The following is a 27,734-nucleotide window of genomic DNA, read 5'->3' as shown; positions in this document are numbered from 1 at the left end:
CATCAGTGCACTCTGGCAGACCTTGAGGTGAAAGCTGGAAGGGTCTGGCCCCTCCTACAGACAGCCTGCGGAGGCCAGCCAAGGCCCCGTGGCCTCCTGGGTAAGGCAGAGATGGGCCAGTCCTTCCGAATCCCAGTGAACTATTGCTGCTACAGCGGCGCACTGGGGTGGACAGCCTGTGGTGGGGAGAGAAACAGAGAAGTCACAAAATAAGACAATATTCCCTATTACCGCCAAGCCAGAAATTATACTACTGTGCCAGAGGAGACTATAGGTTTATATAAGCGTGTGTGTAAATAATGCATGTAAATCTGCAGTGCTTTCAGAAAGTATTCATACTCCATGACTTATTCCACATTTTGTTGTGTTATTCCAAATTCCAAATGATCAATTCCAAATTGATTAGATAAACGTTAGAATCACCTTTGGCAGTGATTACAGCTGTGAGTCTTTCTGGGTAAGCCTCTAAGAACTTTGCCAACCTGGATTGTACAACATTTTTCAAGCTCTGCCAAGTTGGTTGTTGATCACTGCTAGATAGCCATTTTTTGTCTTGCCATAGATTTTCAAGACAATTTAAGTCAAAATTGTAACTAGGCCAATGTCTTCTTGGTAAGCAACTCCAGTGTATATTTGGCCTTGTGTTTTAGGTTATGTCCTGCTGAAAGGTTCAATTTGTCTCCCAGTGTCTGTTGGAAAGCAGACTGAACCAGGTTTTCCTCTAGGACTTTGACTGTTCTTAGCTCTATTCCGTTTATTTTTTATCCTAAACAACTAGTCCTTGCCGATGACAAGCATACCATAACATGATGCAGCCATCACCATGCTTGAAAATATGAATCGTGATACTCAGTGATGTGTTTTAAATACACTGCTCGACTGAGGGACTTTACAACAGATGATTGTATGTGTGGGGTACAGAGATGAGGTAGTCATTCAAAATTCATGTTAAACACTATTATTGCACAGTGAGTCCCTGCAACATATTATGTGACTTGTTAAGCAAATGTTTACTCCTGAACTTATTTAGGCTTGTCTTAACAAAAAGGTTGAATACTAATACTTTGACATTATGGGGTATTGTGAAACAAAATGTGGAAAAAGTTAAGGGGTGTGAATACTTTCTGAAGGCACATACACTGACTGTGGGGAGCTGTCCTGGCTGGGGGAATGGAGGTTCTGCTCCATACGCTGGTAGTTTTGGACCTGAGTGGGAACCGGAATGGGCACCGACTGACCATAGTTACTGCCAGAGAACTCGTTAGGCCGACTGAAAGAAGAGAGAAAGGGGGAGTTGGTTACGTTTAACCATTCCATCTGTTAAATGCATTAAGAGAGTGAAACGGCAAAAAATAAATAAATCTATGTATAAGTGTGTGGTATATACACACACACACACACAGAGACAGAGAGACACAGAGACAGAGAGAGAATGAGAGAGTGAGAGAGCCCTTGCTTTGGGGTTGACCTACTGGCCAACCGAGTGGCGCAGCGGTATAAGGCACTGCATCTCAGTGCTAGAGGTTTCACTACAGACACCCTGGTTCGAATCCAGGCTGTATCACAACCGTCCGTGATTGGGAGTCCCATAGGACGGCGCACAGGGTTTGGCTGGTGTAGGCCATGAATTGTAAATAAGAATTTGTTCTTTACTGACCTTCCGGTCATCGAGCCTTACACATTAATCCTCTTACTATAGAAGGGTATATCATTGCTTTCAGTGCACAATACACCACCAGCTACCAGGGTGACCTGACTAGCATGTCTAGATGGGTTCATCTGTCTGAACACTGAGAATGAATTCCTTTCCAGTAAGAGTGTGTTTTGCTCTTACCTGATAGGATTGGGGGAGCCACTGTAGGAGGGGGAGTGGGGTGGGGTCTTGCCCTGACTGCCCAGGCCACCAAAGGCTAGCAGAGAGCTAATGAAGAGTTGAGAACACAAGAGTTTTGTGATTATAATGTATATTATATTACTATGAAGAAGTAGGATTGGGTGCATTTCCCATCAGCATCCAGGTACGACCCTGACCACTAAACTCACCCGCTGTTCATCAGACTGTCGTGGAACACCTTTCCAGTAGGCCCCTCACAGGTGAGCTCACCTGCTGAGAAACCATGGCAACACATCAAACCAAACTGATGAAACCTTGGAGTAGAAACCTACTACATCCTTAAATCCAGACTTAGTATGTCTCATTTAAATCATTTGTGATTATGAAATATCAAATTGTCGAGGCGACAAAACAAAACCAGGCAAGACATAATGTAAACAAACCCAGACAAGACATCATAATGTGCTCTATCTGAGAGTTCTCATGTGGCTGCTGGGCCAGCCACCCTTCCATCAGTCAGTACCAGACAGCTGGTTTTCTCGTTTGCTTGTAGCCTACAACAAGCATGTAGGTTACTCTACTGAATAAAAATTACAATTTACAAGTGAGTCAGCTATGAACGTTGCAGCAGTAAAATGTAATTCTAATTGACGTAGACAAGTTCAACAATATAGGCCGTCTACTGCCATGCAATGGTAGCGCTGTTATAAGCTTGATCTCTTGCTGTGCAAACACTTGCCTGGAAAAGTTGACACTCAGCAACTATAGGGTTTAATAAATTCGCCATCAAAAAGGTTGCAATAGAATAAACAGAATAAATAGAATCAACTCCACATCCAAGAGGAAAACAATAAGCCAGCTAGCAACTCCAGATAAATTTGCAAGAGCATGAACGTTTATTTAGCTGTAAGCTAATCATCCAACGGTAGGCTATGCACATTTTGCAAGCAATGCGTGTGTGGTCAGATCTATCTGTTTCCTAGCTAGCTTGCTTCACTTACCAGTAGACAGAACTGGCTTTCGTGAATATTATCCAGAGTGTCCGGCATGCTGCTGGCACAGATCGTGCTGAGAAGTCTGAAATATGGTCAAACTAGCAAGTGCTGCACTAGGAAAATATTCTCAATCCCTTGCTGAATGAAAATTGCCCACAATTCATTCAGAAGCTCAAGCTAGCAACATCAAAGCAACTCTAACAACAGACCCACCAGTGGTTTCAAATCTGCAAATCATCAGCTGTCGCAGACAGACACACAGACAGCCAAGAGCCAATATTAATAACCTTTACGACATACATTTGTCAGCTAAATTACATGTTTATTCTGTATCACTCAACTCTCATTTATGAGTCTTGTTTGTATTGAGAGGGATATAGCTAGATTGTGTTGCTGTAGTCGTGGATGGATCAGAGGGACAGATCGGCCTAGTGCATGTGTCATAATTACCTGGATAAATCTTACCTGCAATTTCTTAACAATGCTGCTGTACTTATAATTTGTAAAACCTTAATTTGTATCACTTCGAAGTGATCCAAATGACAAATTCATCTTTCATCTATACATTTCGAGATATATTTTTTAAAAAGTAACATTTTATTAGTCTGGCTTTAAACCTTCATTTTCTTATTCAGAGAGAAAGTGATCGATTCTAAACTTCACTCTCAATTTCTGGATTCTATACATCACTGATTGAGCTCTACGGGAGTACATTGGTAGAGTAAAGAGTGTACTCACTGGGAAAGTGGGCGGGCACCATGACAAAGTCGTCTGTGTCACAGGAGGAGTTCTTACTGCTGCAGCCCCCTCCAGACGAGTCCTTGAGGAGGAAGCCAGGGGAATCCTGGGTAGGAGAGGTGAGTGTCTTAGCACGGACCTGCTGGACATCAGCCAGGGACTGCTGCAGAGAGAGAAAGAGAGAGGTAGGCAGGAACGATGACCACAGCACTGACCCTGAACTACCCACTAGATCTCATCACTGTCTATGTTTCAAATAATCAACCATCCACCATATACAGTATCACTGATAACAGACTATAATCACAAGGGGGTCATCAAATGTCACAGTCAGCAGCACATTACACTACAGATTAGACAAAAAGCCCTATACCAGACACCAAACCCAAGACTGAACACATACTTTGACAGTATATACTGTATTTTATACCATCTATTGCATCTAGCCTATGCCGCTCTGTCATTGCTCACCCATACATTTATATATTCTTATTCCATTCCTTAGATTTGTGTGTATTAGGTAGTTGGTGGGGAATTGTTAGATTACTTGTTAGATATTGCTGCACTGTCAGAACTAGAAGCACAAGCATTTCGCTACACTCGCAATAACATCTGCTAACCATGTGTATGTGACCAAATACAATTTGATTTGATCAACAGTAGCTCTAACCTAGTATGTTTCAGTTAACAAATGTTGGGCAATAACAGTCCATTCTGCCTGTGGGTCATTGAGTCAGACAGCTGGGCCTGATCACACAGAGTTGAACACATCATCAGTGATAAGACTGAGGCCCCATGGATGAGTTACTATGGTCACCTCTGAATCACGCTGTTTACAAGATGCTTTAAACTAACACATGGTATATAGACTGTATAGCATGCACACAAGCATGTATATATTGATGCACACACACTCACCGGTGGGGAGGCCAGGTGTGAGGTGGAAGAGCTGCTACAGGAGCTGGCTGAAGCGGAGCTGGGAAAGCACGTCATGGTCACAGCAGGAGTTGCTGTATGAAAGAAAAATATCAATATCAATTCTGAAAGTAATAAATCAGACTGTCCTCTGATATGATAGATAAGCCAATTAAGTCAAACCCATCAAAAATCACCAAGAAAATAAGTGAAAATCAATATTGGCATGGTTTTGATGTTTCAGTTAGGGATGGGTAGATGGATGAATAAGGAGTGTTACTCACTTTTCTTCATGGACGAGCTCGCCTCCAGGAAGGGGTGACGGAAGAACTCCTCTACAATGAGAAGAGAAAAAGATTGAAAGTGAGGAACATGCTACCCTATCAATTTGAAACATCTCTTAAATAATGAGTGTGGCCCCACTGACCAAAGTCCATGCGGTCCTTGTGGTTTCGCTGCAGAAGACCCAGCAGCAGAAGCCTCAGGGGACAGGAGGTCTCTCTGGGGATACTGGGAGAGGAAACACACAAGTCACCATGAATGCGTGATGGTACTTTACACTTCATTCCTGCTGTAACAACTGATCAGGGGCATGTTTTGCAATTCGCCACAAATGGTTAATTTTACGATTGTAGTAGTGAAAGATGCTAAAAGCAGTGTGTGAGAGTATGATAATCAAAAGTCATTTGTAACACAGGCAATGATGAAATGTGATCTTCCACAACATTAGTACATTAAAATGGAAGCAACATTCAACAAACAATCTCCTGTGAAAGAAGAAATCTAAGAAATCTGAACCCTCGGTCTCTAAAAACAGACAGTTGGTGAACACTTACTTGGGGCTGAGGTTCTTGTTTTTCTCATAAAATAGCCGGAGGTCCTGGGGACTGCTAGCCTACGGGTAGCACACACACATCAAATCAAAGTTGAATGGTCGTGTACACAGATTTGCAGGTGTTATAGCAGGTGCAGTGAAATGCTTATGTTACTAGCTCCAAATGTGCAGTAGAACGTCTCGCAAATACAATACAAATATTTTATTTTATACAGACAGAACATCACTTGAATGTTTGCATGCACACAAATTATTTTCAGAGTGTAAAGATCTGAAGTGGAAACAGTCAGTTGACCTTTAAATATCCTGTCTGGCCAGTTTGGGTTACTTGTATGTAGTTCACTCTCAGAGACAAGACACCTCTATCGTTTCCCTAAATTAGACTGTCATGTTTTGACCTACCTGAGAGCCTTAGGAAAGGCTGGATAAATAGTATTGTTGAGATAAGACGGTTTGTTGAGAAAAGTCGGTCTGTTTGGCCAAGTCTCTAAGAGAAAACCAAAGCAGATTGCTTCCATACCATTCTGAAATATTGAAGTGCAGGCAAAGCACGTGTGTGCAATTGCCTGAGGTACAATGAGTGTGTGCAAATGGCTGGGGAACGACGGCTGCCTGGTGGTCAGTTTGTTCATATAGGCAGAATATAGGGCTTGAATACATACAAAAATGCTGCATTCGTTGCCTTTCTTTTAAACAGAATAACCTAAATAAAACAGGGTTGGGCGAATAACTTGACACATTTAATCCATAAGCATACATTAGTGGGTAAACTCATTTAAAACGCGTCTGAAGGTTTTCATATATTTGTTCACGTACAGTGGGGCAAAAAAGTATTTAGTCAGCCACCAATTGTGCAAGTTCTCCCACTTAAAAAGATGAGAGGCCTGTAATTTTCATCATAGGTACACTTCAACTATGACAGAAAAATCGAGAAAAAAAATCCAGAAAATCACATTGTAGGATTGTTAATGAATTTATTTGCAAATTATGGGGAAAATAAGTATTTGGTCACCTACAAACAAGCAAGATTTCTGGCTCTCACAGACCTGTAACTTCTTCTTTAAGAGGCTCCTCTGTCCTCCACTCGTTACCTGTATTAATGGCACCTGTTTGAACTTGTTATCAGTATAAAAGACACCTGTCCACAACCTCAAACAGTCACACTCCAAACTCCACTATGGCAAGACCAAAGAGCTGTCAAAGGACACCAGAAACAAAATTGTAGACCTGCACCAGGCTGGGAAGACTGAATCTGCAATAGGTAAGCAGCTTGGTTTGAAGAAATCAACTGTAGGAGCAATTATTAGGAAATGGAAGACATACAAGACCACTGATAATCTCCCTCGATCTGGGGCTCCCACGCAAGATCTCACCCCGTGGGGTCAAAATGATCACAAGAACGGTGAACAAAAATCCCAGAACCACACGGGGGGACCTAGTGAATGACCTGCAGAGAGCTGGGACCAAAGTAACAAAGCCTACCATCAGTAACACACTATGCCGCCAGGGACTCAAATCCTGCAGTGCCAGACGTGTCCCCCTGCTTAAGCCAGTACATGTCCAGGCCCGTCTGAAGTTTGCTAGAGAGCATTTGGATGATCCAGAAGAAGATTGGGAGAATGTCATATGGTCAGATGAAACCAAAATAGAACGTTTTGGTAAAAACTCAACTCGTCGTGTTTGGAGGACAAAGAATGCTGAGTTGCATCCAAAGAACACCATACCTACTGTGAAGCATGGGGGTGAAACATCATGCTTTGGGGCTGTTTTTCTGCAAGGGACCAGGACGACTGATCCGTGTAAAGGAAAGAATGAATGGGGCCATGTATCGTGAGATTTTGAGTGAAAACCTCCTTTCATCAGCAAGGGCATTGAAGATGAAACGTGGCTGGGTCTTTCAGCATGACAATGATCCCAACAACCACCGCCCGGGCAACGAAGGAGTGGCTTCGTAAGGTCCTGGAGTGGCCTAGCCAGTCTCCAGATCTCAACCCCATAGAAAATCTTTGGAGGAGTTGAAAGTCTGTGATGCCCAGCAACAGCCCCAAAACATCACTGCTCTAGAGGAGATCTGCATGGAGGAATGGGCCAAAATACCAGCAACAGTGTGTGAAAACTTGTGAAGACTTACAGAAAACATTTGACCTCTGTCATTGCCAACAAAGGGTATATAACAAAGTATTGAGATAAACTTTTGTTATTGACCAAATACTTATTTTCCACCATAATTTGCAAATAAATTCATTAAAAATCCTACAATGTGATTTTCTGGATTTTTCTCTCTCATTTTGTCTGTCATAGTTGAAGTGTACCTATGATGAAAATTACAGGCCTCTCTCATCTTTTTAAGTGGGAGAACTTGCACAATTGGTGGCTGACTAAATACTTTTTGCTCCACTGTATGTCTTAAAATACATTTGTTCAAATGGGCAGAATATTGTTTAACATATATATTTTTTAATGAACTGCAATCGTTGTCTTCCTTTTAGAGACAGAAAATAAATCAAGGTTGGGTGAATAACTTGAAATCGATAGCCTATTAATATATGAATATATTTAAAACGTTCACAGAAAGAATTAAGTTATTTCAAGTGTGTAATAATTCATTTACTTTCAATTGCTTAATGGAATCTAACTATCAATATAATAAAAATAGGCCTATGATAATTCCTTGATATTTCCTTCCAACCCCTTATGGGCCATCAGCGGGACAAGCCTAGCTGAGTCTATAAGAAGTGCGTTATTAACGGCAGCACCGCTTTATCAAACGTTCATATTGATATTTTAGGCTACGCGATGAAAACAGTTTTCATGGGACACAAATCCAAAATTCAAATGCTTCTTCCTGAAAGAGTCACCTAACTTTTGTATGTTCTTCAATAGGCTATGCCAAAGTTAATCGACCTACCTGTTGGATGCGCATTTGGTATCCAACTGTTTAGTTAGGCCTGTGATATTGTCAACCATCCTGGATAATTTCCAGCTGATCCAGGAAATACTTGACAGTCAAGTGACAAACAGCTGTTGTGATATAGAATAAGATGCAAAAACACCCAGTGCGGAAAACGGTGTCCAGAACATGTTGACGTCTCATTCGCAGAGCGAGGGAAGTTGTGATCCGCTAAGATCCAATCCAATACCCCTACATTTATGTTGATTATCTGCTATTGTCTACAGATTTACAGTAGGGTCTAAAATATTTAGCAGAGAAACCACCAGGGTCTAAAAGATTTAACAGAGAAACCACCAGGGTCTAAAAGATTTAACAGAGAAACCACCAGGGTCTTACAGATTTAACAGAGAAACCACCAGGGTCTAAAAGATTTAACAGAGAAACCACCRGGRTCTWAMAKATTTAACAGAGAAACCACCRGGGTCTAAAATATTTAACAGAGAAGGCATCAAGGCAATGAGTTAATGTTTTCATATGTTTCTGTGCATGGGATTGGACACYGAGGTCGGCTACTTTGCGTGACTGTGTAGGATAGCCTAGGCTGTTGTAGGAACACCCAAAGGTATGTCCTTTCTATTATCCAGGACATTTAATGACAACAAGTTAGTAGCCTAGTGGGCTTCTAAATACATTATTTGGTGATTTTGAATGATGTAAATCATGATAATGATGATGGTAACAGATGGACTCTGGTCCCTTTAATCATAAACTATTGTTACCTTGTGTCTCTGAAATCACAATGTTTCCATTTCTAATGTCATGTAACAGTCTTGAAAGGACCAAATGTCGTTGGCCTTTCACCAGATGTAATATTTTCATAAAACCAGAAGCCTATGCTACAAAGTATAACATTCTGACCATATTAATTAATTAATTTTAGGACATAGCCTAAAGAACAGCTACATGATTGATTGAATGAAAAGCAGCAAATAGACAACATTGTTTCACATTCTTCAATAAAAGACTCAAACAGAAACAGGCAATATGCTACGGGGGGGGGTCTGTTTCTCTCTCTCCCTCTCTGAATGACCCGTTTCTGCATTGAGTGGATTAATTTTAAACATTTAAACACCCTCTCTTTGAGTTGGGTATATCTGCGTATGATTGAGTCTTATATCGTTAGGACTATGGTGCTCACCTGAAACGGGGCTTTCCCTGTCAGACACTGGAACAAAATGGTTCCTATGCTCCACAGGTCAGCCTTGGCATCATAGTTCTGAGACATGATGACTTCAGGTGCCTGGTGGATACAGAAAAACATTTCAGAGTTGCACACATGACACATATCAAACATTGTACCTAATGGCAGATAAAACATAAAAATAAATAAAAATGCTGTATTTAACCTTTATTTAACTTCTTATGGCTGGGGGCGCTATTTTCACGTTCAGATGAAAAGCGTGCCCAGAGTAAACTGCCTGCTACTCAGGCCCAGAAGCTAAGATATGCATATTATTAGTAGATTTGGATATAAAACACTCTGAAGTTCTGTTTGAATGATGTCTGTGAGTATAACAGAACACATATGGCAGGCAAAAACCAGAGAAAAAAATCCAACCAGGAAGTGGGAAATCTGAGGTTTGTAGGTTTTCAAGTCTTTGCCTATCCAAGATAGTGTAAATTTGGTCCGATTGCACTTCCTAAGGCTTCCACTAGATGTCAACAGTCTTTAGAACCTTGTTTCAGGCTTCTACTGGGAAGGGGGAGCGAATAAGAGCTGTTTGACTAAGAGGTCTGGCAGAATGCCATGAGCTAAGTCATGCGCACGGCCGTGAGCGCGAGCTACGTTCCTTTTCATTTCTAAAAGACAAAGAAATAGTCCGGTTGGAATATTATTGAAGATTTATGATAAAAACATCCTAAAGATTGATTCTATACATCGTTTGACATGTTTATACGAACTGTAATGGAACTTTTTGACTTTTCGTCTGGACTAAGTGCCTGCGCATCGTGAACTTGGATTTGTGAACTAAACGCGCAAACAAAAAGGAGGTATTTGGACATTAATGATGGACTTTATCGAACAAAAAACATTTATTGTGGAACTGGGATTCCTGGGAGTGCATTCCGATGAAGATCATCAAAGGTAAGTGAATATTTATAGTGCTATTTCTGACTTCTGTTGACTTCACAACACGGCATGTATCTGTATGGCTTGTTTTGGTGCCTGAGCGCTGTACTCAGACTATTGCATGGTGTGCTTTTTCCGTAAAACTTTTTTGAAATCTGACACAGCGGTTGCATTAAGGAGAAGTATATCTTTAATTCCATGCATAACACTTGTATTTTCATCAACATTTATGATGAGTATTTCTATAATTTGATGTGGCTCTGCACTTTCACCGGATGTTAGTTTGAGACAATGCATTTCTGAACATAACACGCCAATGTAAACTGAGATTTTGGATATAAATATGAACTTTATCGAACAAAACATACATGTATTGTGTAACATGAAGTCCTATGAGTGCCATCTGATGAAGATCATCAAAGGTTAGTGAATCATTTTATTTCTATTTCTGCTTTTTGTGACTCCTCTCTTTGGCTGAAAAAATGGCTGTGTTTTTCTGTGACTAGGCGCTGACCTAACAATCGCATGGTATGTTTTTGTCGTAAAGCCTTTTTGAAATCGGACACTGTGGTGGGATTAACAAGTTCATCTTTAAAATGATGTATAATACTTGTATGTTTGAGGAATTTTAATTATGAGATTTCTGTTGTTTGAATTTGGCGCCCTGCACTTTCACTGGCTGTTGTCAAATCGATCCCGTTAACGGGATTTCAGCCGTAAGAAGTTAACTAGGCAAGTCAATTAAAAACAAATTCTTATTTACAATGACGGCCTACCCAGGCCAAACCCAGACGACGCTGGGCCAATTGTGCGCCGCCCTATGGGACTCCCAATCACGGCCGGATGTGGTACAGCCTGGATTTGAACAAGGTACTGTAGTGACACCTCCTGCAGTGCTTTAGACAGCTGCGCAACTCGGGAGTATGACCATAGGCAGTTTGAGGGTGTGTAAGGAACTAGAAGTGCTCACCATGTACATAGGGGACCCACACAGAGTAGCAGCCATCATGTTGTTCTGAAGGTACCGTGCAAACCCAAAGTCAGCTGGAGAGAGGAATAAGAGAGAGAGAGGAGGAGGAAAAGATGATTCAGCAATAAACAGGTTGGTTGTTTAGCAACAAAACCGACGCGAGCGCAACTATGGTGTAAAAGACAGGGTTGGCTTAGATTGCTGATAACATATAAACTATACATCTTCTCCAAATGTTTATTGCAACAAATACATTTGCACAATGAGCACTTGTCTCTCAAATACACTGTTATAGTTGTTGATTAGCTAGCGATTTTTTGTAATATTAGCATTGACAAGAAATCAGTCAAAACACCTCTACTAAACTATATGAAATTGTTTTAAGGTCATACCAAGGATCATTTAGCTATTTGATTTTAAGTGTTGAGACCCCTTGAAGTATCAAAATAAATATATATAATTTTTTAGGCCTTACTGCTATTAGCCCATACAAACGCATTGAATAACAGATTCACTACATGGAACAACAGATAGTGCCATTCATTTTTTCAACTGGTACCGGGGACCTTCATACAAGTCTTGTGAGACCTGTGGGCGTCCTAAAGCAACATGTACGTGTTTGTGAGAGTCTCATCTTACCATAGAGGGGTCATATTAGTGTGTAGGCCAAACCGTTCCGATGCTACAGACGATTTTGTGTGAAGAACAATTTTCGGGATGTCTCAGTCTGACAAACACTGCTCTAGCTCTGTCACCTTTCATCACAGATGCAGAACTGCAACATAGGCAGATGCCTGACAGATTTTTTATGGGGATTTTGTTTAATGCTAATTTGATTTGTGGGGGCGCGTACATCGACCTTTGGGGGTTAAAAAGGCTAACATTCAAGATCAATGGGCACTGAGAAATATCCACACAAAAATAAATGAGCAAGTTTCAAAATAAGTATCAGGATTATAGCAGTCTGTTGTGAAGCATGCTTCAGTCTTCACAAAGGCAATCAATTCTGGCTGCAGGATACATGGGCTTGAGAGGGATTAATATGAGTAAGGTCTAACGATGTATAAAATAATGTTCTTCAGTCTTCAGCCCTGCACTCATTCATTCTTCACAGCTATAGGATTGAACACGTCTCTATCATTTATATGATGCATTACTGAGCATGTGCACACACACTCCCTTACCTATCTTGATGCAGGTGTTGGTGGAGTGGGACTTGCGTCCTGCGGGGTAGGAGAGCAGAATGTTCTGTGGTTTGAGGTCTCTGTGAATGATCCCCTTGGCCTGCAGCACCCTCATGGCCCCGGCTATCTGCTGCAGGAACACTTGGATAGTGTCCTCACTCAGGGTGCCCTTGGCTAGGGGTGGAGGGGTGGGACAGGACAGACTGCCATTAAGGGAAAATAAAATACTTTTGATAGTCAAATAAGGTTGAGTATGTAAATTGTTATTTTTCAATACTGAACTTTATTTTTGGTGCCATTTGACTGTCGTGTGGTTAGCCATAACAAGCATGTTCATTTCACTTCCAAATGTAACGGCAAAAACAGGCGCAGACGAGGCATCGTCTCTCATTCCACCTTCCTCTGGCTCTCACCGTTCATCACCGCACTGACCTCTCTCTCCAATCACTTCCCTGGCCCAGAGATGGTGTCAGAATCCCTCCCTCCCTCTCAGTCGTCTGTGGAAGTCAGACAGCGTTCCCCCCTTGCATCCTAACAGAAACACCAGACCTGTTCCTGTTCCCCAGCAGCCTATCAAAACACAGCTTCCCTGTAGCCTGGGACTGGAGTCTAAATAAACAAGCAACCTAGGGAGGGCCTAAACTTCCTGTGCTAAATTCAGAGGCCTGGTTGTTTCAGCCCACACCCTCATTACCCACCATTACATCATCCCAGCTTTCATTTTCACTTTGCCAACATACTCTAATACTCTGCCTTGATGCTCTAGGTGACTTTCAATATACCCAGCTTTTTCCACACACACAAGCTGGCTCCAGTCACTGTGTGCTCTGAAACCTTCCCCCATTTCATTGTGTGCTCTGAAACCTTCCCCCATTTCATTGTGTGCTCTGAAACCTTCCCCCATTTCATTGTGTGCTCTGAAACCTTCCCCCATTTCATTGTGTGCTCTGAAACCTTCCCCCATTTCATTGTGTGCTCTGAAACCTTCCCCCATTTCARTGTGTGCTCTGAAACCTTCCCCCATTTCAATGTGTGCTCTGAAACCTTCCCCCACTGAATTTACCACAATATGTGCTACAGAGGCGCAACTGAAGGAAAACAAGCAATTCTAATGAGAGCTTCTTTGGGCTTTTGACAGATGAAATAGTGCACTTACAGTGGAGATAGTCCGCTAGGTCCCCACCATTGCAGTACTAGAGAAAGATAGAAAGATGAAAGGGAATGACATTAGGAGACATACAATCAGCAGAGAGCAACACACACAGAGGTTGAATTGCTGAAGAAACATTAAGGCTTTAAATGTCTGACATTTCCCTCAATCAAATATATTTTTTTAGCAAATGTACAAAGTTTTAGTCAGGGACAGCCCTAATGGGGATAGATAGATAATACTCCTCACTAAGGAGGTGTGTGTGAGTGTGAGAGAGAGGGGTGGCGGCTAACTGAATGACACTGATGGTGCAGCATTAATATGAATGAAGCCTGGTCATTGGGTGGGGTAAGTTTGGACCACAGGTGGTCTTTTGACTCCTTTGTGTAACCCTGAAAAGGTTTTGTCTTGTGTCACTTCACCCTGTAAGACATACAAGTTCCTGTTTAACAAGAAAGCTAGAAAAACAATCAAGTTGAGTTCAGCAGGAATTGGGTCTTTTATTTTGTTAAACTACTGAGGTGTATAGTCACAACCCTCAGATGGAGGGCGGTTAAGTTGACATGACCCAATGGAACCCATGAAACCTACTAGCCTACAGTGGCAAGAAAAAGTATGTGAACCTTTTGGAATTACCTGGATTTCTGCATAAATTGGTCATAAAAATTAAATCTTCATCTAAGTCACAACCATAGACAAACACAGTGTGCTTCTACTAATAACACACACATTATTGTATTTTTCTTGTCTATATTGAATACATAATTTAAACATTCACAGTGTAGGTTGTAAAAAGTATGTGAACCCCTAGGCTAATGACATCTCCAAAAGCTAATTGGAGTCAGGAGTCAGCTAACTTGGAGTCCAATCAATGAGACGAGATTGGAGATGTTGGTTAGAGCTGCCCTGCTCTATAAAAAACCCTCACAAAACTTGAGTTTGCTATTCTCAAGAAGCATTGCATGACGTGAACCATGCCTCGAACAAAAGAGATTAAGATTAAGAATGGTTGACTTGAATAAAGCTGGAAAGGGTTACAAAAGTATCTAAAAGCCTTGATGTGCATCAGTCCACGGTAAAACTAATTGTCTATAAATGGAGAAAGTTCAGCACTGTTGCTGCTCTCCCTAGGAGTGGCCGTACTGCAAGGATGACTGCAAGAGCACAGCACAGAATGCTCAATGAGGTTAAGAAGAATCCTAGAGTGTCAGCTAAATACTTGCAGAAATCTCTGGAACATGCTAACATCCCTGTTGACGAGTCTACGACACGTAAAACACTAAACAAGAATGGTGTTCATGAGAGGACACCACGGATGAAGCCACTGCTGTCCAAAAAACAAAACAACGCTGCACGTCTGAAGTTAGCAAAATAACTCTGGATGTTCCACAGCGCTACTGGCAAAATATTCTTGGACAGATTACACTAAAGTTGAGTTGTTTGGAAGGAACACACAACACTATGTGTGGAGAAAAAAAAGGCACAGCACAACCTCATCCCAACTGTAAAATATGGTGGAGGGAGCATCATAGGTTGGGTCTGCTTTGCTGCCTCAGGGCCTGGACAGCTGCTATCATCAACAGAAAAATGACTTCAAGTTTATCAATACATTTTGCAGGGGAATGTAAGGCTATCTGTCTGCCAATTGAAGCTCAACAGAAGTTGGGTGATGCAACAGGACAACGACCCAAACACAGAAGTAAATCAACAACAGAATAGCTTCAACAGAAGAAAATACACCTTCACCTCCTGACCTCATCCCGATTTGAGATGCTGTGGCATGACCTCCAGAGAGCGGTTCACACCAGATACCCCACGAATATTGCTGAATTTAAACAGTTTTGTAAAGAGGAATGGTCCAAAATTCCTCCTGACCGTTGTGCAGGTCTGATCCACAACTACAGACAACGTTTGGTTGAGGTTATTGCTGCCAAAAGGAGGGTCAACCAGTTATTAAATCCAAGGGTTCACATACTTTTCCCACCCTGCACTGTGAATGTTTACACGGTGTGTTCAATAAAGACATGAAAATGTATAATTGTTTGTGTAGTATTAGTTTAAGCAGACTGTTTGTCTATTGTTGTGACTTAGATGAAGATCAGATCAAATTTTATGACCAATTTATGCAGAAATCCAGGTAATTCTAAAGGGTTCACATAATTTTTCTTTTCTCCACTGTAAATAGGTTTGTAAAATTCGGGGACCTTTCAATAAATTCCCCTTTTTTCCCCAGAAATCCATGTTGGAGGATTCCTGTTTTCCTGCATATACCAACCCTCCTGATTCTCTGGATTCCTCCAACTGGGATTTTGGGAAACCAGGGAATTATAGAAAGTTCCCCGAATTGTTCAACCCTAAGCCTAACTGAACACAATAGCAGTCCTGAGGTCTGATTGTAATTTGATTAGGCACAACCGAGGATCTGTAGCTTATTTTTTTTTCTTTATACAGAAGTTAATTCTCTCCCCAATGCTCATGTTTCCTGCGAGCCGAAGGACCTAGCTAATTACAGTCTCCGTGAGGGTTGAGTTAGAGCAGCAGTGCTTGTGTCGAACCTCAGACCAAAACAAGGGACAAAGACAAACATGACAACACCAGAAGCTTACCTCCATGACCAGGTACACAGAACTGGCCGTTTCCTAGAGAGAGACAAACACACACAAGTCAGGATGGGTGCAGAGGACAAAAAGTGCTATACATCCAGGTATCGGAGGTTTTCGCATGTCAACACTTTGGCCACTAGGAACAATAGGACCTGTGACAATGTGTTATGGAGCAGGAGTTGATGAAGGCACATACCTACTTGTGCTCGGTGACTTAAGTAAAAAGTCATTGCTTCACTGGACTAGGTAGGGTAAATTAAGAAGGATGACTTCTGAAAAGGGACATTTGTAGAGAAGAATGTGTAATCAAAATATTTATGTTAGTCAAATTTAAGTCTACCTCACTGGAACTTATGTTACATCTTCTTTGACATAATCCACTACAATGACTACTGGCTTTTCAAGTTGTTTGAGCTCGAGGCAACGGCACATCACTACGCTAAGTCCCTGGGCCATCCGTGCTGAGTTAACAGTATGGGCCGTGTTTGCCTGGGGGTCACAGAGGTTAATGCAGACCAGGAGTGGGCAAGAGTTCAGAGGGTCCCCCTGTTGTGACAGATAAAGTGTGAACCATGCTAAAGCGATTATCTGAGTCATCGCGCTCATTCAGCTAAAGGTGGAGAGGATCAACATCTAGCTAGCTAACCTCTACAGGGTTCTCCAGTACTGCTGCCTTCAGCACAAGTAGCACACCAATAGAACTGAGCTCATCATAGAACATATTGGGAGCAAGGCTTAACCTGACTAACTAAAATTCAGAAGTACCATGAATGTGCCACAGAGCCATATGAATATGGGGGCTGCCTGCATGACACACAAACAGGAAAGGTCAATTTAGAAACTGATAGGCTAGTCTTCCCCCATAGCAACAGTTGGCATGTCAAGAGTATAATGGATTATAAAGCACTGTAATAAAAAATTACTGTATGCAGTGTCTGAGCGTTCATTTCAGAGAGGCATCTGCATTAAAGCTAATTGGGTTTTTGTGGGGGGACAGCTTGACTTGGCTGACAAAGGCAATATTGGACCACCAGGGAGGTTCACTGTTAAAGAGATGGTACAAGTCTGTTGTCTGAAACCAAAACAAATTATCTTCCAAAGCACAAACAAACAATTAGAGTCGTACGCCATATTACGCCCACCTCAGTAGCTTGTAGGGCTGTGACAATACCAGTATCAGAATATATTAAAACAAGAAGCAGACCAAACTCTGTGGTCCTTTAAAAACCTGCTATATGTCAAATATTGTGTGCTATATAGCTTGGAAAATATATAAATGTGACCCTGGATGACAACATAATGTTTGTTTCCAACATTAGGGCTGTTTTCCTAAAGAAGTTAAATCAGCCTGTTTTGTTTCCTTGCCACGATACTAACGAGTATCGCGATACTGTTATCGTCCCGGCCCTAGTAGCTTGGCTGCTTTTTGACACTGAAAACAGATGGGCATTACTGAGCCCTGGCAACCCTTTTTTCTCTCTACGTTTTACCAACAGCTTGTCAGCCATGGCACAGGCCTTATGAAAACAAGACAGTGCAGCACACTTCAAAAAGCCCTTCACATAGAAACAGATGACCCTGCTCTTCTCCATGCCTAGGGTCTCTTTCGACAGCCAATCAGAGCTAGAGTACTGGCTGATCTCAGAGTTAACTACTGCTGAGTCATAGCTTCTGAAGTTGTTTTTTTGGCCAGATAGCAGCCAGACACCAGCCAGCCATCTGGTTTCCATTGTACTTTGCCATGCATGCAGGGACAGACATACAGTATGTCTGCCCAAGGTGGTTTTGGCTTACTGACCTGCTAACATATCCTGTTTATGACAACCAGCATACAATAGAAAATGATGCATACAGTGCTCCTCCCCAATGCTACGTGCCTAGAGGAGTGTAGGCCTACATGCCAGCCAGATGTTCTACCAACACAGGAGCTTAACACAGGGCATGGCTTTTCTTCTCCATACACCACGCCACTCACATGTAGCAATGAGCCAAGGAGCCCAGTGAACTGCAGCACATATCACGCAGGGATGCACAGAACTGTGTACCTCACAGGTCAAACATACATGTATGTTTGCCCAGAGGGCTACAGCAGCCTAGCCTCGAAAATTACCAGACTGTAGTGAAACAGAATGTAAGCTTCCGAGACTTCCGGATGGTTTTACGAGGTTAACTGCAGCAAAGGTAAATACAAAACCTATCTATGTGATGTGAGTCAATTTAGAATTTTATAGAAATACTGTAGCATGAAATACAGTAAGACTTTGAAGCTGGTGGAATAGGAAAAGACAAGGCAAGCCTAATGATCTAGATCAGGGATGTGCAACTTTGATGGGGGCGGGGGCCACAAAATCTGAACTCATCACAAGGGGCCGCAGTTGCTCGCGGGTCTGCGTACCCGCATCCTGACATAGGTTGGAGAGAAATGTTTGTAGTTTTTAATATGATATCTGAGTGAGGCTAACAAAATCAATGGGGGCCCCGACAATGAGGGGCCTCAACAATAACACATTTAGATTGCTGGCCGCTAAACTATTTTAGCAATCCCAAAAATGTTAGCTGACATGGGCTAATTGACTGACATAAGAGTAAAACTGCTGATACACAACCAAATTTCGAAATTGCAACTTGTGTTCTCGTCACGTCCTGTTGAACGCAGAACTAGGGAGAGCTCGGTTTGTTGTTTTGGAAAAGTTTGTAGTATAGGAACGATTTGAAAGGCTATTGAAAAAGTTTGGATACTAAATCAAATCAACTTTTATTAGTAACATGCGCCAAAAACAGTGAAATGCTTACTTACAAGCACCTAACCAACAATGCAGTTTCAAAAATATAAATAAGTAATTAAAGAGCAGCAGTAAAATAACAATAGCGAGACTATATACAAGGGGTACCGGTACAGAGTCAATGTGCGGGGGCACCAGTTAGTCGAGGTAATTGAGGTAATATATACATGTAGGTTTGATTAGATGTTCAGGAGTCGTATGGCTTGGGGGGGGTAGAAGCTGTTTAGAAGCCTCTTGGACCTAGACTTGGCGCTCCGGTACAGCTTGTCGTGCAGTAGCAGAGAGAAGTCTATGAATAGGGTGGCTGGAGTATTTGACCATTTTTAGGGACTTCCTCTGACACCACCTGGTATAGAGGTCCTGGATGGAAGCTTGGCCCCAGTGATGTACTGGGCCATACGCACTACCATCTGTAGTGCCTTGCGGTCGGAGGCCGAGGAGTTGCCATACCAGGCAGTGATGCTCTCAATGGTGCAGCTGTAGAACTTTGAGGATCTGAGGACCCATGCCTAATCTTTTCAGTCTCCTGAGGGGGAATAGGTTTTGTTGTGCCCTCTTCATGACTGTCTTGGTGTGCTTGGACCATGTTAGTTTGTTGGTGATGTGGACACCAAGGAATTTGAAGCTCTCAACCTGCTCCACTACAGCCCCGTCGATGAGAATGGGGGCATGCTCGATCCTCCTCTTCCTGTAGTCCACAATCATCTCCTTTGTCTTGATCACGTTGAGGGAGAGGTTGTTGTCCTGGCACCACATGGCCAGGTCTCTGACCTCCTCCCTATAGGCTGTTTCATTGTTGTCTGTGATTAGGCCTACCATTGTTGTGTCATCGGAAAACTTAATGATGGTGTTGGAGTCGTGCCTGCCCGTGCAGTCATGTGTGAACAGGGAGTACAGGAGGGGACTAAGCACACACCCCTGAGGGGCCCCCGTGTTGAGGATCAGCGTGGCAGATATGTTGTTACCTACCCTTACCACCTGGGGCCGGCCCATCAGAAAGTCCAGGATCCAGATGCAGAGGGAGGTGTTTAGTCCCAGGGTCCATAGCTTATTGATGAGATTTGAGGGCACTGTGGTGCTGAATGCTGAGCTGTAGTCAATGAACAGCATTGTCACATAGGTGTTCCTTTTGTCCAGGTGGGAAAGGGCAGTGTGGAGTGCAATAGAGATTGCATCATCTGTGGATCTGCAAATTGGAGTGGGTCTAGGGTTTCTGGGATAGTGGTGTTAATGTGAGCCATGACCAGCCTTTCAAAGCACTTAATGGCTACAGATGTGAGTGCTACGGTCAGTAGTCATTTAGGCAGGTTACCCTAGTGTTCTTGGGCACAGGGACTATGGTGGTCTGCTTAAAACATGTATTACAGACTTGGACAGGAAGAGGTTAAAAAGGTCAGTGAAGACACTTGCCAGTTGGTCAGCGCATCCTCGCAGTACACGTCCTGGTAATCCGTCTGGCCCTGCGGCCTTGTGAAGTGTTGACCCATTTAAAAGGTCTATAATCACATCGGCTGCGGAGAGAGTGATCATACAGTCTTCCGGAAAAGCTAGTGCTCTCATGATTGTTTCAGTGTTATTTGCCTCAAAGCGAGCATAGAAGTAGTTTAGCTCATCTGGTAGGCTTGTGTCACTGGGCAGCTCTCGGCTGGGCTTCCCTTTGTAGTCTGCAATGGTTTGCAAGCCCTGCCACATCCGACGAGCTTCTGAGCCGGTGTAGTATGATTAGATCTTAGTCCTGTACTGACGCGTTGCCTGTTTAATGGTTCATCGGAGGGCATAGTGGGATTTCTTATAAGCTTCCGGGTTAGAATCCCGCTCCTTGAAAGCGGCAGCTCTAGCGTTTAACTCAGTGCCGATGTTGCCTGTAATCCAATGCATGTACGTACGGTCACTGTGGGGACAACGTCATCGATGCACTTATTGATGAAGCCAATGCCTGATGTGGTGTACTCCTCAATGCCATCGGAAGAATCCTGGAACATATTCCAGTCTGTGCTAGCAAAACAGTCCTGTTGCTTAGCATCTGCTTCATCTGACCACTTTTTTATTGATCGAGTCACTGGTGATTCCTGCTTTAATATTCGCTTGTAAGCAGGAATTAGGAGGATAGAATTATGGTCAGATTGCCAAATGGAGGGTGAGGGAGAGCTTTGTACTCGTCTCTGTTTGTGGAGAAAAGGCGGTCCAGAGTTTTCCCCCCCTCTGGTTGCACATTAGTTTCCCTGCATTAAAGTCCCTGACCACTAGGAGCGCCGCCTCTGGATGAGTGGTTTCCTGTTTGCTTATGGCAGACTACAGCTCATTGAATGCGGTCTTAGTGCCAGCATCAGTCTGTGGTGGTATGTAGACAGCTACGAAAAATACAGATGAAAACTCTAGGTAGATAGTGTGGTCTACAGCTTATCATCAGATACTCTACCTCATGTGAGCAAAACCGCGACACTTCCTTAGATATCTAGCACCAGCTGTTGTTTACATATACAGTGATCCCTCGCCACTTCGCGGTTCACTTATCGCGGATTCGCTATTTCGCGGATTTTCATAATGCATATTTTTTTTTTTTTGGTGCATTGTGCTCTGCATTCTGATTCGCTAAAAACTCACTCCCGCTTCTTGTATCAAAACATGCTACGAATTGTGCTATCATTTTGTCGTCTCGTGCAGTTATGTGTACGTACATAAAACAGCTTGGCAAATTTACATTAAGTTGGCCAAATTATCTTGTAATTTCGAACATCTCCTAAACCCATAATGTCGACGAAACGGCCTACACGCGAGTCACTGTATTTGTATACATGTAATAGTTGCTAATTGTAAAAAAAAAAAAAAGTTTTCTATTTCGCGGATTTCACTTATCGCGGGTCATTTTCGGAACGTAACCCCCGCGATAAACGAGGGATTACTGTATACATAGTTTGCCCCCCTTGCCTTACCAGACGTCGCGGTTCTATCCTGCCGATACAGTGTATAACCAGACAGCTGTATGTTGATATTGTTGTCGTTCAGCCACGACTCCGTGAAGCCTAAGAAATGTGTTTTTAATGTCCCGTTGGTAGGTTAAACTTCCTTGTAGGTCGTCTATTTTATTTTCCAATGATTGCATGTTAACTAGCAGAACGGAAGGCAGTGAGGGTTTATTCGATCGCCTATGAATTCTCAGAAGGCAGCCTGACCTCTGTCCTCTTTTTCTCCATCTTCTCTTCACGCAAATGACAGGGATTTGGGCATGTGCCCGGTTCCCTTCAGGTCGGGCTCGTCGGACTTGTTAACTTCTCTAGGGTAGGGGGCAGCATTCGGAATTTTGGATGAAATGCATGCCCAAATTCAACTGCCTGCTTCTCGGGCCCAGAAGATATGATATGCATTTAACTGGTAGATTTGGATAGAAAACACTCTAAAGTTTCCAAAACGGTTAAAATAGTGTCTGTGAGTATAACAGAACTGATTTGGCAGGCGAAAACCTGAGAAAAACCCATTCAGGAAGTAGTTTTCTTTTGGTTTTGTAGTTTTCTATTCAATACCATTACAGTATCCATTGACTTAGGACTCAAATTGCAGTTTCTATGCCTTCCACTAGATGTCAACAGTCTTTAGAAATTGTTTCAGGCTTGTATTCTGAAAAATTAGGAAGTAAGAGCAGTCAGAATGAGTGGACCCGAAAGTGTCACAGAGCTTTTTCATGCGCGCGACCGAGACAGTACCTTTCTTGTTTACCTTTTATATTCTATGAACTTTACGGATACAATTTGATTTTTTTGTCTTCCTGTTTTGACTGCGTTTGAGCCTGTGGATTACTGAAGAAAACGCGCAAACAAAACTGAGGTTTTTGGATATAAAGAGACTTTATCGAACAAAAGGAACATTTATTGAGTAAATGAATGTCTGCTGAGTGCAACCATATGAAGATCATCAAAGGTAAGGGATTAATTTTCTCTATTTCTGACTTGTGTAACTGTTCTACTTGGCTGGTTACTGTTTGTAATGATTTGTCTAGTGGGCTATGTTCTCAAATAATCGTAAGGTATGCTTTCGCCGTAAAGCATTTTTTAAATCTGACACCGTGGTTGGATTCACAAGAAGTTAATCTTTAAACCTATGTAAAATATGTTTTGTTTTCTGAATTTTTATAATGAGTATTTCTGTATTTGAATTTGGCGCCCAGCAGTTTCACTGGCTGTTGAAGAGGTGGGACGCTAACGTCTCACGTACCCAAGAGAGGTTAAAGGGGAAAAAAGCATCTGCCAGTTTGTGGTGAGTAATTGCTGTTCGGATGTAAATTTAGTGTGGGAGAGGTGCAAAAATTATTTTTAGCGATCAATAATGGCAACCCTCCTGGCATTGACAACTGAATGCTCGGCTAAGAAAAGCCAACTGACATTAACTCCTGAGGTGCTGACCTTTTGCACCCTCTACAACCACTGATTAGTATTTGACCCTGCTGGTCATCTATGAACGTTTGAACATCTTGAAGAACGATCTGGCCTAAAATGGCCATGTACTCTTATAATCTCTGCACGGCACAGTGAAAAGGGGACTGTCAACCCCTCAGAGCCTGGTTCATCACTAGGTTTCTTCCTAGCCACTGTGCTTCAACATCTGCATTACTTGCTGTTTGGGGTTTTAGCCTGGGTTTCTGTATAAGCACTTTGTGAAATCTGCTGATGTAAAAAGGACTTTATGAAGCAACGTGATTTAGGTAGCAGTGGTTTATACAATCCTTACCATCCCAGTTTTATGTGACTCCATAGGAAAACAAATAAAACGCATCATGTACCTGAGAACACAGTTTGCATGGCTGCCTAGGCTGCGGCTCAGAGGACAGGTGTAAACATGGCAGGCTGCTGTATTGGCTTAGCACTGTGACAACACAAACCTCTGACTACTGGAACATGCCTGTATGAGATCATCTTCAATCATCGCCACTTAGAGCCATATGGTTTCATAGTGGGACCACAGAAAGATGGCTACCAAAACCCTTCGGTGGGATGTGACATTCCAGTTTCTGGAACCGTTTTCCACCTGACTGTGACCTTGTTATTGCTTGAGGCTGAAAGGATCGTCAAATGAACTAACGTGTCTTGAAATTAGCACAGATCAAGCTACACTGGGTCGGGCCAATTTGTGTTGTAAGATGTGGATATTTTGAAGCTGCTCCAGTATTCATGATTGTCAATGTTTTCATGTGTAGGAAGACCATGAATAACAAAAATGTAGATCATTGGCAAAACGTTTCTTAACCATGAATATCATTAGCTAAAAGTTTAAAAAATATATATATATTGTAATGAAACAGGCAGGGAGCAGGACTCGAACCCTCGACCTTCTAGCCCGAAGTCCAGTGCGCTATCGACTGTGCCCCAAAAGCATGCTCAAGTGGCAGAGTCGATATCCACGCTTATAAACCCAGGGTCCTTACAATATAAACAGCCTATGATAAGTATATAAGTATACATCCCAGAGCCCAGTATAGAAACATCCAACTTTGGTCACAATCAGTAAGTGATGTAACAAAGATTAAATGAACAGAAGTGGGTCAAAATTAGCATTTCATCCAAAACGCACAAATGGTCTACTTGGCTGATATGACAACTGGGACATGGAAGAAAAACATGACACGCTTTAAACTTAGTGTAAACAGAAGTTCAAACTCCATAGTAGAAATCTTGCCCTGTCCACACATTTCTTAAAAATGTATTTGGCTTAATAATACATACCTGAAAGTCATGTAATGCAACAATGTTTTCATGTTTTAGTTCCTGGGGAAAATAAACAGGAAATGTTAGTTCTTTGCAAACAAAAACTCAATTTGAGTAAACATATGGAAATGATTGAATATACTACATCAAAATAAAACTGGTTGCCTTACCTTGAGAATTTTGATCTCTTTCCCCAAAAGGGTCTGAGACTTTGCCAAGTTCTTCTTGTTTATGCATTTCACGGCCACCTCCCAGTCGTGTTTCTAAAAACAGACAAACAAGAATTATGAATTAGAATGCAGTTTGACTACAGTTTTCTGGGTGCCTGTAAGGCTTGTTTAATGAATGTTAATAGGTGAAATGCATGGAACATAAAATAGTGAAAGTGGTAAGGTAGCCTACTATATAGCGAAGGAATTAACGATGGACACAGGACTTAAATCCTTAGTTACCTACTAGCTATAAGAGGCATGGTGACAACATATAGAGGAATGTATAGCAGGCTTGGCTCCATTTTCCCATGGACCAGAATCCTCCCTCAGCATGAAGTGTGTTGCTGTTGGACAGACATGTCTCAGCATGCCTTTGTGGTCAATACTTAAATTTGGACTTTTGGAATAGCAATTTTTCCCCCTCTTTATCATTTCACATCTTCATCTCGATTTGAACACCCTCCCCACCCACTTCAACATAAAATTATAATTCTAACCTAGATGTTAGACCATCACAAACCCACCCACCAAACTGTTAAAGAAAAATACTAATTTATGTTCATAATACTCTTGTAATAAATTATCATCATGAGACTCAAAAGATCACATTTCATCTGCAAATGGCTGTTGACATTTTTCATCATCAACCCAGACGATCACATCCTTCAGCTGCCAGGCCTCTCGATTTAAGGTCGTACTAAAACAACATAGAGTAAATTCTACAAACGTAGGAGTAACATCATGAACAATGCATACGGGAAGACTTCATTTGAATAATAGCTAAATTGATACAATCTTGTTAGATCTAGATAAAAAATAAATTAAAATACGTTAAAAAAAATCCCACATCGTCCCCTCACCTCTCTATTCCTGCCTTTGAACACCACCGCAAATGCACCGTGTCCTATCAAATCCTTCCTGCTGAACTCGAATTTCCCCACGGTTTCCATCGCTCCAGAACCTCCGGGTTTTATTTTGAGGTCAAATGAAAAGCGTTGCAGGGTTGCAGATCTCTCTCGGATGTCCCTTTCTCCTCCGTGAAGTCGGCACAGCTGGAAAGTTCACCTCGTCTTTCGATTGCCATGGGCTGCCTTCCTGAGAAAGAACGATTTTCTTCTCTCATGTTTAGCTAACGAATGGAAAGGAGTCGGCCTCCTTTCAACAATATACGAGTCCCATGTTTTTTTGTTATGGTAGTTAACTAGCTAGCACAACTGACGCAGTGTTTACAAAGAGACAATAACTCCAATGTAGACTGGCTATATAGCTGCTAGCTTAAATATCCACCTTAAAAACATAAGCCTCGGTTTTGTTTGTATACGGAGGAAATCGTTGGCTCCATTGCAACCCGTTCAATAATGTGTTGTAATTTGTTCCAACGCAAGTTCACGATAATTAGGCAAGCGGCATCTCGTAATATTTTCAATGGGCTTGAGTAATAGTTCTTTTTTTCTTTGCAGAGCAATCCTCGTATCGATGGTGGTCTCAACAAAGCCTTCAGTTACTCTACAAGCCCCAAAATGTGGCGCAGGCGCACGAACTTAAAGCTTTATTTTAAAGAGAGGTGTCACATCGGTGTTCTGTTGTTGCGTACTCTACTGCATGTAACCACGTAGAGACTACACTATAGAGTACAACAGTATGAGCCATATCACCCATTAAACCTAGCGGTCAAACAGGTAAATGGTTCCAATCGTTTTTCCACCATTAATTTTTCTCATAAGGGATTATAGAAAAAAAGGGCTGTGTTTTGTGTAGGCTTTTCCCGGGGTGACGTTTTGATACATGTAAATCTCTCTAGGACAAGGTGACTTTTATCAATATATTTACCCCCGAAAAATGAAACGCTAATTAGCTGCTAATGTGGCTATCAAATCAAATTTTATTGGTCACATATTTAGCAGATGTTATTGTGGGTGAAGCAAAATGCTTGTGTTCCTAGCTCCAACAGTACAGTAATATCTAACAATTCACAACAATACACACAAATCTAAAAGTCAAATAATGGAATTAAGAAATATATAAATATTAGAATGAGCAATGTCGAAGTGTCATTGACTAAAATACAGTAGAATAGAATACAGTATATACATATGAAATTAGTAAAGCAGTATGTAAACATTATTACCTCCTGTACAGCACTTTGAGATATCAGCTGATGTACGAAGGGCTATATAAATACATTTGATTTGATTTGATTTATTAAAGTGACTAGTGTTCCGTTATTGAAGTGACCAGTGATTCCATGTATATAGGGCAGCAGCCTCTAGGGTGCAGGGTTGAGTAACCCTGTTTTTCAGTATTTATTTCCCATATTTGATGCACCTGTACTGTCCTCGCCTTCTGGATGATAGCGGGGTGAACAGGCCGTCGCTCGGGTGGTTGATGTCTATGATCTTTTTGGCCTTCCTGTGACATCGGCTGCTATAGGTGTCCTGGAGGGCAGGCAGTGTGCCCCCGGTGATGCGTTGGGCAGACCGCACCACCCTCTGGAGAGCCCTGCGATTGCGGGTGGTGCAGTTGCCGTTCCAGGCGGTGATGCAGCCCGACAGGATGCTCTCAATTGTGCATCTGTAAAAGTTTGTGAGGGTCTTAAGGGCCAAGCCAAATTTCTTCAGCCTGAGGTTGAAGAGGCACTGTTGCGCCACACTGTCTATGGGGGTGGATCATTGCAGATCGTCAGTGATGTGTATGCCGAGGAACTTGAAGCTTTCCACCTTCTCCACTGTGGTCCCGTCAATGTGGATAGGAGCGTGTTCCTGCTGCTTTTTCCTGAAGTCCAGCATCAACTCCTT

At 42.2% G+C, this 27,734-nt stretch overlaps 1 protein-coding gene across 6 annotated transcripts in view; it reads right to left on the bottom strand.

Moving 5' to 3' along the window:
- Positions 1–26,481, bottom strand: part of ulk1b (serine/threonine-protein kinase ULK1) — a 38,323-nt gene extending 11,842 nt beyond the window's left edge. For 2 of the 6 annotated variants that reach the window (XM_023984126.2, XM_023984128.2), the window contains exons 1-17: positions 25,800–26,481; positions 24,898–24,990; positions 24,746–24,787; positions 16,252–16,284; positions 13,652–13,688; positions 12,496–12,669; positions 11,312–11,385; positions 9,409–9,510; positions 5,319–5,377; positions 4,910–4,992; positions 4,767–4,817; positions 4,486–4,577; positions 3,568–3,730; positions 2,044–2,107; positions 1,835–1,921; positions 1,139–1,270; positions 22–176 (exon numbers count right to left, since the gene is read on the bottom strand). In XM_023984126.2, coding sequence (XP_023839894.1) covers positions 22–176; positions 1,139–1,270; positions 1,835–1,921; positions 2,044–2,107; positions 3,568–3,730; positions 4,486–4,577; positions 4,767–4,817; positions 4,910–4,992; positions 5,319–5,377; positions 9,409–9,510; positions 11,312–11,385; positions 12,496–12,669; positions 13,652–13,688; positions 16,252–16,284; positions 24,746–24,787; positions 24,898–24,990; positions 25,800–25,889 — 1,531 coding nt within the window. In that variant the 5' untranslated portion in view covers positions 25,890–26,481. The remainder of the gene's footprint in view (positions 1–21; positions 177–1,138; positions 1,271–1,834; positions 1,922–2,043; positions 2,108–3,567; positions 3,731–4,485; positions 4,578–4,766; positions 4,818–4,909; positions 4,993–5,318; positions 5,378–9,408; positions 9,511–11,311; positions 11,386–12,495; positions 12,670–13,651; positions 13,689–16,251; positions 16,285–24,745; positions 24,788–24,897; positions 24,991–25,799) is intronic. The other 4 variants (XM_023984129.2, XM_070442373.1, XM_023984127.2 and 1 more) reach the window with 3 other exon arrangements.
- Between the last annotated feature and the right edge of the window lie 1,253 nt (positions 26,482–27,734).

Source organism: Salvelinus sp. IW2-2015, linkage group LG4q.1:29, assembly GCF_002910315.2.
Source record: "Salvelinus sp. IW2-2015 linkage group LG4q.1:29, ASM291031v2, whole genome shotgun sequence".
NCBI classification, from domain to species: Eukaryota; Metazoa; Chordata; class Actinopteri; order Salmoniformes; family Salmonidae; genus Salvelinus; species Salvelinus sp. IW2-2015.
Note: the sequence above shows the minus strand (reverse complement) of the source record. Positions and strands in the feature narration are given on the sequence as shown.